General features: G+C 33.7%; 1 protein-coding gene across 3 annotated transcripts in view; it reads left to right on the top strand.

Annotated features, from left to right (window-relative positions):
* The window catches only part of TRAPPC8 (trafficking protein particle complex subunit 8), an 89,973-nt gene that overhangs the window by 38,216 nt on the left and 38,476 nt on the right, over positions 1-13,281 (top strand). For all 3 annotated transcript variants that reach the window (XM_047794059.1, XM_047794060.1, XM_047794061.1), the window contains exons 12-18: positions 1,290-1,421; positions 3,433-3,657; positions 4,553-4,661; positions 6,082-6,276; positions 6,969-7,099; positions 10,604-10,678; positions 11,173-11,299. In XM_047794059.1, coding sequence (XP_047650015.1) covers positions 1,290-1,421; positions 3,433-3,657; positions 4,553-4,661; positions 6,082-6,276; positions 6,969-7,099; positions 10,604-10,678; positions 11,173-11,299 — 994 coding nt within the window. The remainder of the gene's footprint in view (positions 1-1,289; positions 1,422-3,432; positions 3,658-4,552; positions 4,662-6,081; positions 6,277-6,968; positions 7,100-10,603; positions 10,679-11,172; positions 11,300-13,281) is intronic.

Genomic DNA, 13,281 nt, shown 5'->3' with positions numbered 1-13,281 from the left:
TCAAGAAAATATTTTCCTAAAAAATAAAAAAGTAAGCTCCCTACCTCCCCCAAGTAGTTTTTATGCAAACCCTTGGTTAAGAACTGCCTGCTAATGTATAGTCCTGATTTTCCCACTCATTAACCTTTGGATCTAATTTACTAGAAAGGTCATCTGATCATTTGGTTTTTGTTATGAAGGGATTGAAATAGATAGTACCATCTACCATTTGTTGAATGCTTTCTAGATGGTTTTCCTCAGATCTCTTTCTGCCATAATATAATTTTATGATTGCTGCAGAGATAGTTATAGTAATCAATGGTCTATGAACACTTTTTGATGTAACTATTATTTGTTGAAATTATTTCATTTAAAGTCAATGTTTTCTATTTTCAACTTTCCCTGGGGAAAATAATGGCAGCAGAACACATGGAAGGGCATGGTAAGTTCAGCTTGAGAATAGCTGAAAACCTAGAGAAAGTTTGGTGAAAATGTTGTTGATACCTGATCAGCAACCTTCAGTACTTTCTCAGTTTTTGTAAAGTGATGATGGCTCTTTGAGTTGAAAGGCTGTCCTTATGGGTGAGGCCATAAGTGCAGTATGTGATTTTGTAGACACTGTTGTAAGTCAGTTGAAGTGGAATTTGAGTTGTATCATTTACTAATATACTGATAATCTTTGAAGGGGAAGCCTTCCAGACTTGTTAATGAAAAGCAGTCATTTTGGCCCTCTTGAACTAGAGCAAAAACTGGGAATTCCTTTTAAGTACAGTAAAACTTTACAGAGGATGAAGTAGTAGATTAGATTATTTCATCAACTGTACATATTTTGTTTTATCTTTCCTTTTTTCTTGGATGGATGGAAGTATGCTATTGTATGTCACAAATCAGTTTTCAGGAGAAATTAGATTGGAGTGAATCTGTTTCTTTCTGTACTCCATTTTGTGGTATATCTTTAAATCTGTATACCTGTATTAAATTCCTGGTTTATATTCTTTTTTACCATTCGAGGAGGGATTACATTTCTTTGCAGATTTATTACATGTGCTTATCATAACCAGACATTTGGCTCTGTGAAAAGCAAAAGAAAATATTTCATGATAGAGAATTTTTTGAACATTAAAAATTTTTTTGTGTGTGCTCATTGGAAGAAAGAATCGTCAAGACTGGATTGTTTCTTGACCTTTGCCCTCAGATATGCCTAAGTTAAACATTATATATGCTGTATGTTATTTTTAAAAAGTAAATGTATTTTCAGTAACTATCTTTTAGTTTTGTGAAACTAACCTTTTTCTTTAAACATTCAATAGGACTCTGATCTTCGAAGTGCACTTCTTTTGGAACAGGCAGCACATTGCTTTATAAACATGAAGAGTCCCATGGTCAGAAAATATGCTTTTCACATGATATTGGCAGGCCATCGGTTTAGTAAGGCAGGACAGGTGAGTGCATTTTCTTCAAAGAGAAAATAATTTGTTGTTTTAATTTTAATTTGTTATAATTTGTTTATTTTATAAATGTACATTATTTGTCAATTTTTTATGATTTAAAATTCTAAAAATGGAATTAAATTTTTTTCTGAGGTAATGTGTTATATTAGTAAGGAAATGAGATTTGGATTTAGGCAAATCTGAGTTTCAATCTTGATCTTCTGGGTCACAACTTGACGTTGTTAAGTTACTTCTTTGAGCCTCCATTTTTTCATTTATAAATCTGGAATTTTCCCCAAGTTTTTGTGAGGTTAAACTAAATCATACACGAGAAGGCCTGGTGTACTGCACTTAAGTAATTTAAATTCTTCTTAAAGATGATTGAACTCTCCTTACTTCAACTCTGGTCTTGTCTCTCAGAGTGTCTTTTAATGGTGTTTACTAAATATTTAATGGATAAAAATCTTCTGTCTCTTGTCCCTGGGAGCACTTAGGGACAAGAGATCTTTTTTAATTTAGAGGTACTTTTCTGGCCCTAATTGTTCTTTGAAGCATTAGTTAGAACTTTCTAGAAGCAGAGAGTGGTAACAACAGTGAGGCATGATGGTTTACTTGAAATATGGATAGATGTGTGGATGAATAATCATCTCTGTATTCGTAGGAGCCATGCTTACACCAATAAAACTAATATGGTCTTATCTCTTAAGGAACTTTTTAATCTGGTAGAAGAGTATGAGGGTTGTTAAAAAATTTAGTTTATATGAATTTTTATGTACATTCTTACAGTTTTCAAAATCTGTGATAACCAAAACATGCCAGTGTTGTAAATTGTATGTTATTTCAAAGGTACAAATAAATAAAGATGTTTAAAAATTATTCTTGGAGTTCCCGTTGTGGCTCAGTGGAAACAAATCTGACTAGGTTCCGTGAGCACGCGGTTCGATCCCGGGCCTCACTTGGTAGGTTAAGGATCCGGGGTTTCCATGAGCTGTGGTGTAGGTTGCAGATTCGGCTTGGATTTGGCATTGCTGTGGTGTAGGCCAGTGGCTACAGCTTTGATTGACCCCTAGCCTGGGAACCTCCATATTCTGTGGGTGCAGCCCTAAAAAAAAAAAAGACAAAAAACATTATTCTCAATTTCATTTAAGAATGGATTATAAAAGCCAACTTTGCAAGATTGGGTTCCTTCCTCTATTTTTGGAAACTGGCAAGGTAGAAAATATGTGAACTTGCTTTATATTAAATACAAAACTGTAAAAATATTTATAAAATTAAAGGTCTTTGTAATAATTGATGCACTTTATGAATTAGAATTTCTCAGGTTCTGAAGTGGGGAAAAATTTTAAAACTCTCTCTCTCTCTTTTTTTTTTTTTTAAATTTTTTTGTTCTTTTTATGGTCAGACTTTGGCATATGTAAGTTCCCAGGCTAGAGGTTGAATCCACGCTGCAGATGAGGCCTACATCACAGCTTGCGGCAATGTTAGATCCTTAACCGACTGAGCGAGGGCCAGGGATCAAACCTACATCCTCACAGAGACAATGTTGGATCCTTAACACGCTGAGCCACAATGCGAACTCCCAAACCCTGTCATTAGTCACAGCCCTTTTTTCATAATAATTATAAATGCATCTGAAACATCCCATTGTTTATCTTTGCTTAAAAGTGTTCTATTCAAAAATCTACAAAATACATTAAGTATGTGGAATGGTCCTGTGTCTCTCATTACAAATAATTCATCCTTTCCCACATTTTGTCCACTTCTGTGTAAGGCATTACTTGTTAGGCATTTCCTAAAAGCAATATGCTGTGTAATTTCAGAAGCTAAATAGAAGATCTAAAGACATAATAATCACAAATGAAACCATTCACATTCCTAAGGGGGTTTATAATATTCCTTCTAAGGAAAGGAAACCACATGCTAACCACCAGTTACTTGATTTTGTGTGTGTGTGTGCACTCATATTTTTTCAGTCCAAGAGAAAGTTGGATTGTAATACTTTGCTTTTTATATTTTCTTGCAGAAAAAACATGCTTTACGCTGCTATTGTCAGGCCATGCAAGTTTACAAAGGAAAAGGCTGGTCTCTTGCAGAGGATCACATTAACTTCACCATTGGGCGTCAGTCCTATACTCTTAGGCAACTGGACAATGCTGTGGCTGCTTTTAGGCATATTTTAATCAATGAAAGTAAACAATCTGCTGCTCAACAAGGGGCCTTCCTCAGAGAATATCTTTATGTTTACAAGGTGAATATTTATTTTCAGGAGTAGATATTAAAATTATATTTGCAATTTTTAGCAAAAAGCATGCTCTAATAGGAGTCTTATAAATGATTTTATTGGACTGTGTATAATTATCTGTCATCTTAAAGTGTGGCAGGGTAGGCTTTTTTTGGTCCTAGATCTGAGTTGCGTTGCCCTTCCGTAGTTCTCATAAAGGAGAATTTTAATATTCCAGTGAACATTTAATTTGTGCCTGTACTTGGAATCTTAAAAAAAAAGATGCCTTGGGCTTTCTGGACTCTTTCTTCAGTATATATTTTTGAATTGTTACTGATTTTATGATGTATTGGGTCATCTCACCATTCTTTGGGAAAGTACATTCTTCTCTTTTTCCTATGAAAGATGGGGAGGTATGGATCTGTAGACTATTATGATGTAATGCAGAAAAATTTATAGGAAGGAAAAATACTTCACTGAGATAGGAGGATGGTAAATTTGAAGCATTGTTTTGTGGAAAAAATGGAAAGCTATGATTTTTTTCTCAGATTTTTTTTCCTCAAGGCCCACGAATAGTGACTATTTTACACATATTGAGTATTTTATCTGTCTTGCAAAATATACTTTTTAATTTGAAGTCACATGGGTTAGAATTTTGCCAGATAGATGCTATAACAAGTCACAGGAAGTAAAATACAGTTTGGAGGTTTAAGATCCAGAGAGAGCTAACTAGCTGAGCAACTTTACAGAGAGTCTCTTGGACCAGAATAAATGATACCTAGAGTTCTTTCCAGTTATAAAACTTTATGGCTCTCACATATGAAGTAAAACTAGTAATTCTTAATATTCTTGCTTGTATATTAAAAAAAATGAGATAATGGAGTTTTCTCAAAAATTCTTTTTTCTTTCATATTTCTCTTAGAATGTAAGTCAGTTATCACCAGATGGTCCTTTACCACAGCTTCCTTTACCATATATTAACAGTTCAGCCACACGGGTTTTCTTTGGCCATGACAGACGACCAGCAGATGGTTAGTAAAGTTTTATTTGGCTTTGTTACCAAGTGACTATTTTTTTAAACTTTTTCATCTTTCTCCGTTTAAAAAATAATGTTTAGTTGTTAAAGAATATTTGAAAATAAATAACTATACTATATATCATCCTGACACCTGAACTTCAGTGTTTTTCCTTGCAGCCTTAAAAACTAAAACAATAACAAAATTGCTGTTATTATAAAATGGCTTTTCTTATATATAAAGAATGTTTATGTAGAGTGTTCATGTTATTACATAATCTTGGTAAACACTTTCAATAGTTGTAAGATACTCCATTCAGTGCATGTAAAGTATTTTAACATTTGCTTATTATATAGTTAGACTGTTTCCCTCTTTTTGCTTATATAAAATCAAGTTGTAATGGGCATCTTTGTGGATAAAACTCATATTAACTTTTTATTATGGAAAACTTCAAATGTAAACAGAAGAAGAGAATAGTTGCCAATATTCTGCTGTTCTTGTTATAAGAGTTTTAGAATTATCTTCCTTAGCATCGAGTCTTAGAATAGCAGTACTGTATATTAAGGCTCTTGATGCATGTTAAACTTTGTAATTCTAAGCATTCTTAATTGGAGCTTAATATATGCCTCCTTGGGATCTAATTTAGTATTATATTAAAAATATTAGGATGCTTGTAGCAGCATTGTTTTTAATAGCAGAAAAAAAAAAGCAGGGAATGAATTCATACATTTTGGTATATTCATACAATGGTTTCATGCTGGTAGGACATGAGTGAACAAGTTCTACATGTTTCAGTGTGGATAATTACTCACAACATAAAGTTGAGTAAAAAATGTTGCAGAATGATGAATCAGATTAATTCCATTTATATAGATTTCAGACATAAAATGTATACACTCATATTTGGAAAGAAAAAGTGGATGTGCATTCACAGCTATATTTCAACTTTGGAATAGCTCTGGGAAGAAGTAGTGCCAGGGAGGAGATAAAGGAGAGATAGGATTGGGGAGGATGATGTAGAGGACATCTACTCTCTCTGTAACACTTTGGTAAAAATATTTGGGATCATATACAAAGTTGACATTTGTTAAATTTTCTTATACTAGTGTTTATTAAATTATTCTCCATGCTTTCTCTGTATATTTGAAGTATTTCATATAAAATTGTGGAAGATTAGGAAAATGTATTCTTTCAGAGCCAAGAGGGAAAGAACATTGATATTATAAGGTCCAATCTTATAATATCAAGATTATATTGATATATATAATCAAGGCTAGAAATAATAAGAGGATGTGTTTCTCTCAGATAATTGGAAATAGGCAAGAACATGTATATGTATTTATTTGGATACCATAGGTTTTTATTTGAAATATATTTCATCTGAAGGCAGGTGTTAATAAATATGTTTTTAATAGTGACACTTTTTTTTTTGAAGGTGAAAAGCAAGCAGCTACTCATGTAAGTCTTGATCAAGAATATGACTCTGAATCCTCACAACAGTGGCGAGAACTTGAGGAACAAGTTGTGGCTGTGGTTAACAGAGGAGTAATTCCATCCAATTTCCACCCCACACAATACTGTTTGAATAGTTATTCAGATAACTCAAGATTTCCGCTTGCAGTTGTAGAAGGTGATATACTTTAATTATTATGCATGGTTTTTTTGTTTATTTTGCTTACAGTGTATTCAAGATAATTTTTTGCATGCCAGGTATGACTGGAAGCTGGGAACTGAAAGTAAATTGATTACTCATAGTTTAGTGAGCTGCATTTATAAGACCAAGCAATGAGGGCTTTAATACAGGAATATGCAATGTGCTTTTTGGAGTATAGAAGAGAGAATAGCATTCTTTTTTTTTTTTTTTGGGCTTTTTGCTATTTCTTTGGGCCGCTCCCGCGGCATATGGAGGTTCCCAGATTAGGGGTCGAATCGGAGCTGTAGCCACCAGCCTACGCCAGAGCCACAGCAACGCAGGATCCGAGCCGTGTCTGCGACCTACACCACAGCTCACGGCAACGCCAGATTGTTAACCCACTGAGCAAGGGCAGAGACCGAACCCGCAACCTCATGGTTCCTAGTCGGATTCGTTAACCACTGTGCCACGACGGGAACTCCAGAATAGCATTCTTTAGTACAAAGAAATTGGGGAAGTTGTCTAGAGAAGGTGATCTAAAAACTGGATCCTGAATAAATGGACATGTACAAGGTGATAAAAGATAGTCTGTGCAGAACTGCAGAACTATGAAAGCAAGGTGGTTCGGAGAATTGAAGCATACTGCGATGTGTGGTGTTTAATTATTAACTTAGGCCTTTCTTTTATAGAACCAGTAACAGTGGAAGTGGCTTTTAGAAACCCTTTGAAGGTTCCACTTTTGTTGACTGATTTGTCATTGCTCTGGAAGTTTCAGCCCAGAGGTGTCAGTGGAGAGGATAATGAAGAAGTTAAAGAACTAGTAAGTTGTTAAAAGGTATTTGTAATAAGCATGTTTCAGTAATAGAATAATACCATTTCAGCTGCTTCTGTTCAGTGAGCTGAACTTAGTCTTTTTTATGCTTATTTTCCCTAGTTTCAAAAAGTATGATATATGCTAATTGTTGAAAATTGAGATTACAGAAGAATATAAGGAATAGAAGTAAAACTGTCTTCTCAGTATTTATTTCTTCCAGTTTTATTGAGAAATCACTGACATACAGCATTGTGTAAGTTTATATGGCATAATGATTTGATCTACATACCTGACAAAATGGTTATCATAGTTTTGGTGAGAATCTATCATCTCATAGATACAAGATTAAAGGAATAGAAAAAATATTTTTCCTTGTGATGAGCACTCTTAGGATTTTCTCTTAATAACTTTCATGTAACATACAGCAGAATCATATTTATTATGCTGTGCATTACATTTGTAGTACTTATTTATCTTTTAACTGAAAATTTTTACCTTTTGACTGCTTTCATCCAGTTCCCCCTTCCTCCCACCCCTCTGCCTCTGATAATCACTCATTTCATATTTTTTTCTGTGAGTTTTGTTCATTTGTTTTTTTGTTTTGTTTTTGAAGTATAATTGACCTAAAACACTGTGTGAGTTCCTGACGTACAACGTAGTGATTTGCTATTTCTGTACATTTCAAGAATGATCACTACGAAGAAGTCTAGCTGTCATTTATCAACATACAAAGATGTTACATAGTTATTGACTATATTACCCACATTGTGCATCTTGTGACTCATTTACTTTGCAGCTGGAAGTTTGTACCTTTTAATCTCCCTCACCTGTTTCTTTCTTCCTCCATCTTCCTCCCCTCTGGCAGCCACCTGTTTGTTCTCTGTATCTGTTAACTATTAATGTTTTTTTATGTTTGTGCATTTGTTTCTTAGATTCCATTCTTCTCAGTATTTAGAAATAATTAACACTTACTTTATGTCTTTCTAATCATTTCCATTTGTATGTTTTCCCCTCATGTATGGAATTCTCTTATATTATGTATGTTGTTTTTTCCATTCTGTGTTAATTTATATGCACATTTTGATATTAAAGTACATTAATATTTTATTTTTGCGTAATATTCCGTTACATGAATGATCTGTAGGCTGTAGTCTTATCTCTCCATTGGTAGTTGTTTTGGAAGTTTTCATTTGTTTACTATTGTAATTCAGTGGTGAAAATTTGAGTACATAGTTTTTATCCTGATTACTTCTGTAGGAGAAATTCCTAGGCATGAAATTAGAACATTTTAGGGAATGAATATTTTAATACTCTTGATTTCCTAAAAATCATACCAACAAGCTTTGCACTAGCATCATATGGGGTAGGTAACTCATCTTTGCAAGATTAAGTATTCTTTTTTTTTTCCATTTTTTCTTTTTAGAGCCTCACCCATGGCATATGAAGGTTCCCAGGCTAGGGGTCGGTCGAATCACAGCTGTAGCAGCTAGCCTAGGCCTCGGCCACAGCAAGGATCCGAGCTGCGTCTGCAACCTCCATCACAGCATGGGCAATGCTGGATCCTTAACCCACTGAGCAAAGCCAGGGATCAAACCCACATCCTCATGAATACTAGTCGGGTTCGTTAACCACTGAGCCATGGTGGGAACTCCAAGTATTCTTATTTATAAAAAAAAAATTTTTGATTTTATAGGTTGAAAAATGCCATCTTACTATTTTATTTTCCATCTCATTGATTTCTAGTAAAGTCAAAGTTCTTATATTTATATTTCTTCCTTTGTCAATAGTCTGTGTATATATTTATCTTTTTCTCTTCTTATTCATGCCTTTAATAAGTGCTCTGTATATTAAAGATAGTTATTTTTGAAACAGGAGTTTTTGTTATCAAGCTGAATGTAACCAGAAATAACTTGAACAAATACAGTTTTTTTTACTTGTTTATTCATCAGTATCTATTAATGTAACTTTAACTTCTTTATATTACCTTGCTATATGCTTTAATAATGTAGTAAAAATTATTTTTAAAGTGGGAAATATCCCAACATTTTGGTACTGATTTATGAAGGGAGAACTTGAAAAGAGATGTCTGTTACACAAACTTTAAATTATTTCTCTACAGAGTTCCCGTCGTGGTGCAGTGGTTAACGAATCTGACTAGGAACCATGAGGTTGTGGGTTCGATCCCTGCCATTGCTCAGTGGGTTAACGATCCGGCGTTGCCGTGAGCTGTGGTGTAGGCCGAAGATGCGGCTTGGATCCCAAGTTGTTGTGGCTCTGGCGTAGGCCAGCAGCTACAGCTCCGATTTAACCCCGAGCCTGGGAACCTCCATATGCCGTGGGAGCGGCCCAAGAAATAGCAAAAAAAAAAAAAGACAAAAAAATATATATATATTTATTTATATATAAATAAATAAACTATTTCTCTTGAAGCACTTCCATTTTTTTTGAAAGATTGCCTTATTAAGTTTTAAGTCTTACTGTTCAAATTCATTGGAAACATATTTTGATTATTTATACTCATTGGGAATACTTTTGAAAGGTTGAGGTTTCTCAGGCTCTATTCTGACTTGAATTTTAGCAATCTCAGTAATTTTTCTAATGTTTTCTGGATACCTGGAATGCAAATTAGAAAAGGGTATGAATTGTTCACTCTTGGAAAAGCTTTTTTAAAAGATCTATTAATTTTTTAAAGTGTATTAGTCTGTAAAAGATACCAGGTTTTAAAGGAGGTCTATGAAGGTTAAGTGAAAATTTTCATAGCATATAACGAAGTTGCACTTTTTTCTATGAATTTCAAACTCTTTGGCTTTCTTCATGAGTTTCTACTGGTGATGGACTAAGATGCTGAACTGGAATTTAGAGAAACGTAATTTTTATTTTTTGTGTCAAATAACTAATTTCACGGTTGAAGTTCCTCTTAAACGGAATTTATGTGGATCAGGTTTACCTAAGTGTGAGCCAATTAGTTCTGCTTTGTTAAATGACCAGAGACCACAGTCTCTTACATCATTGATTTGGAAGAGACAGGACTTTTTTGCTCTGTCCCACTGCCCTTATTGTCCACCAGTCTTAAGTATTCAGCTTAAGTGGTCATTACTTTTTCTATGTATGATTAGCCAATTTGGAAAAAGAGCTGAATAGAATAAAAGATAAAAAAATTGCTCTTATTGAAAGATTAAGTTAAATGGCCATTTTGGCCATTTTTGACAATGAGCAAGTGAACTTTATTGAAGTTTTATTATCTGGGTGGCTGCGATTTTGAGTAGATCATTTATCCTCTGAAGTTGAGCTGTACTGAATGAAATGAAAATAAAATATATCAAGTGCCTATTACTGCATAACTTTACTCCAGGTGTGACACAAAGTGCTTTGCATGTTGCTTAGCATATAGTAAAAACCTAATAAATGATAACTATAATTATTGTTCTTAAGTAATGATATATAGAAATGTTCATACACTGGTACTTTATTCATTAGAATGTATATTTTACAAAATAATTTACTTTTCAGGTAAAAGGTGAATCTGAAATGATTGGAACTGAAGTTATTGCAGAATTCTTAATTAATAGTGAAGAATCTAAAGTGGTAATTACTTTATATTTTTCTGTTATACCTTTCTAAAAGTAAGATGAAACATTTTGAAAATCAATTTATTCAGTTTGTTTTATCATCCAATTTTCTTAAAAACTAAAATTTAGAAGATTAGGTAACTGTAATTGCATAAGAGGAAATTAGTTGGGAAAGTAGGTTTGCAGTACTCTTTGGTTTACTAATTTCCTAAAAAAGCCTGTGAAAAGTTTTTGCTTTCTTCTTGGGATCAGTGTGGTAATTTCATATGATACTTGGTTGACCAGAATATATTATTTTTATTAACAAAAATAATATATTTATTTAGGCTTGTAATTGTTGAATTTAGAAAATTCCTTTTGAAGAAAATACTTCTCGAAAGAGAAATAAGTTGATAATTTAAAAGTTTGGGTCATTAGTTTATATTTCTGCAACATTACAGAATTGTAGGTATTGCATTATTTAAGATATTATGCAAAGGATTAATAAGAGTGGCTTAAATATCTCCACAGGCGAGACTAAAGCTCTTTCCCCATCACATAGGGGAGCTGCATATTCTGGGAGTTGTTTATAATCTTGGCACAATTCAGGGCTCCGTGACAGTGGATGGCATTGGTGCTCTTCCTGGATGTCACACAGGTAAAGCTATAGCATTGCTAAACAATTAGAAACATTTAATAATTAAATCTCCATAGAGTAAAACGAATGAAAATAAAGTATTTAAAAATAGGTTTAATATACTTTTAATAAGGCCTTTAATCAGATGAAAGAATGAATAATATGGATTATTTTTAGCTCCTGCCAGTGCTTCAGAAATAAACAACTTTATTCCCTTCTAATGTATTTTCTTTTGGTAATTCTTAGGTTCTACATATATATTTTTCTTTTTTTTAATTTAACCAAATTTAGTAAATTCCAGCTAGTATATTCTAACCATTCATCAGTCAATCTCAAGATGTCTACTGCCAATACAAAAACTGTCTCAGTATATTCAATATTTTGAATATTGTCTGTTTATAAAAACGTAGAGCAAATAAAGACCAGTGTTTTCACATCATTGAATGTGAAACACCTTAAATTTTGGCATCTATTTTGTGAAGAGAATAGGATTGAGCTTTAGTGTTAACCTGATATTCTTGGTTCCCCAAATGATATGATTTATGTTTTTGAAGAGTACAAGTACCAGATATATGTTTAACATGGTTTACCTTTTTTTTCCCCTTTAAATTCAGGGAACTTTTCTAGAACTAGCATTATCTTGTAATTGTTATATGTGGTTATTTGAGTTTAACTTGACAAGATGTTAGGGAGAGAGTTGACTATATAATCGCTCATTTCCATCTCTTCATTTTAGTAGCTAAGTCCTTATTTTTAAAAAAACAAATTGATAGTCATTGGCATATTCGAATTTAGCATTTATAAAAGCTGATTATTAATATTGGGAAATCTTTAGGGAACACCTGGAAAATTTGTTGGTTCTTTTTTTTTTTTTTTTTTTCCTTTTTAGGGCCACACCTGCAGCATATGGAAGTTCCCAGGCTAGGGGTCAAATCTGAGCTGTGGCCCTACGCCATAGCCACAGCCACAGTAATCTCAGATCCAAGCTGTGTCTGTGACCTACACCACAGCTCATGGCAACTCCAGATCCTTAACCCACTGAACAAGGCCATGGATTGAACCCACGTCCTTGTGGATACTAGTCGGGTTTATTGCTGCTGAATCACCATGGGAACGCCATGTTGGTCCTTTAACCTTCAGTTATTTCTACTTGCCTGTGTATCTAGGATAATTTCAGTGAAACATTTTTAAAATAGTATACAGAAGTAGAATGAATCCATAAGAATTCAAAAATTATAAAGAAAAAATTGACATTAAAATTGAGTATGGTATTCTGCATTTTATTTATTTATTTATTTATTTATTTAGTCTTTTGTGTTTTTTTTAGGGCCAAACCCTCGACATACGGAGGTTCCCGGTCTGATCGGAACTACAACTGCTGGCCTACACCACAGCCACAGCAACGCCAGATACTTAACCCGCTGAGCAAGGCCAGGGATCGAACCTGCCTGCAACCTCATGGTTCCTAGTCAGATTCGTTTCCGCTGAACCACAATGGGAACTCTGGTATTCTGCATTTTAATACTGTGTGTGTAAATCTTGGTTCATTGATGAGCAATGGACAAGTTTCTTTTATATATATCTTGCTAATTTTTGAATATTTTAAGTACGTTAACTGAGTATTGAGAATTTTTTGCAACTCTTTTCTTATCCTACTTGTACCTACCTAGGATGTTAGTTTAGGTAAAAGTTATGGTTGTCAATAAAATATAGCTAATTGCTTCATTTAGCGTCCATATATAGGTATGACATAATAAATTATGTACTTTATGACATTAGTGGCAGGAGAACCTGAATTAATTATTAAAACAAATTACATCTTATAAGCAGAATTTTTATGAAGTTTTAGTGTAGTTCATTATTATGTAAAATGCTAATAAGCATCTGGATGAATTGAAGTATGTCTGATCTGGGACTGTCACGGTGCCTTCAGCACACTAACGGGATACTTATTCCTGCAAGAAGTGTAGTGTGGAGTTCCCATCGTGGCGCAGCAGAAACAA

Source organism: Phacochoerus africanus, chromosome 8, assembly GCF_016906955.1.
Source record: "Phacochoerus africanus isolate WHEZ1 chromosome 8, ROS_Pafr_v1, whole genome shotgun sequence".
Lineage (NCBI taxonomy): Eukaryota > Metazoa > Chordata > Mammalia > Artiodactyla > Suidae > Phacochoerus > Phacochoerus africanus.
Note: the sequence above shows the minus strand (reverse complement) of the source record. Positions and strands in the feature narration are given on the sequence as shown.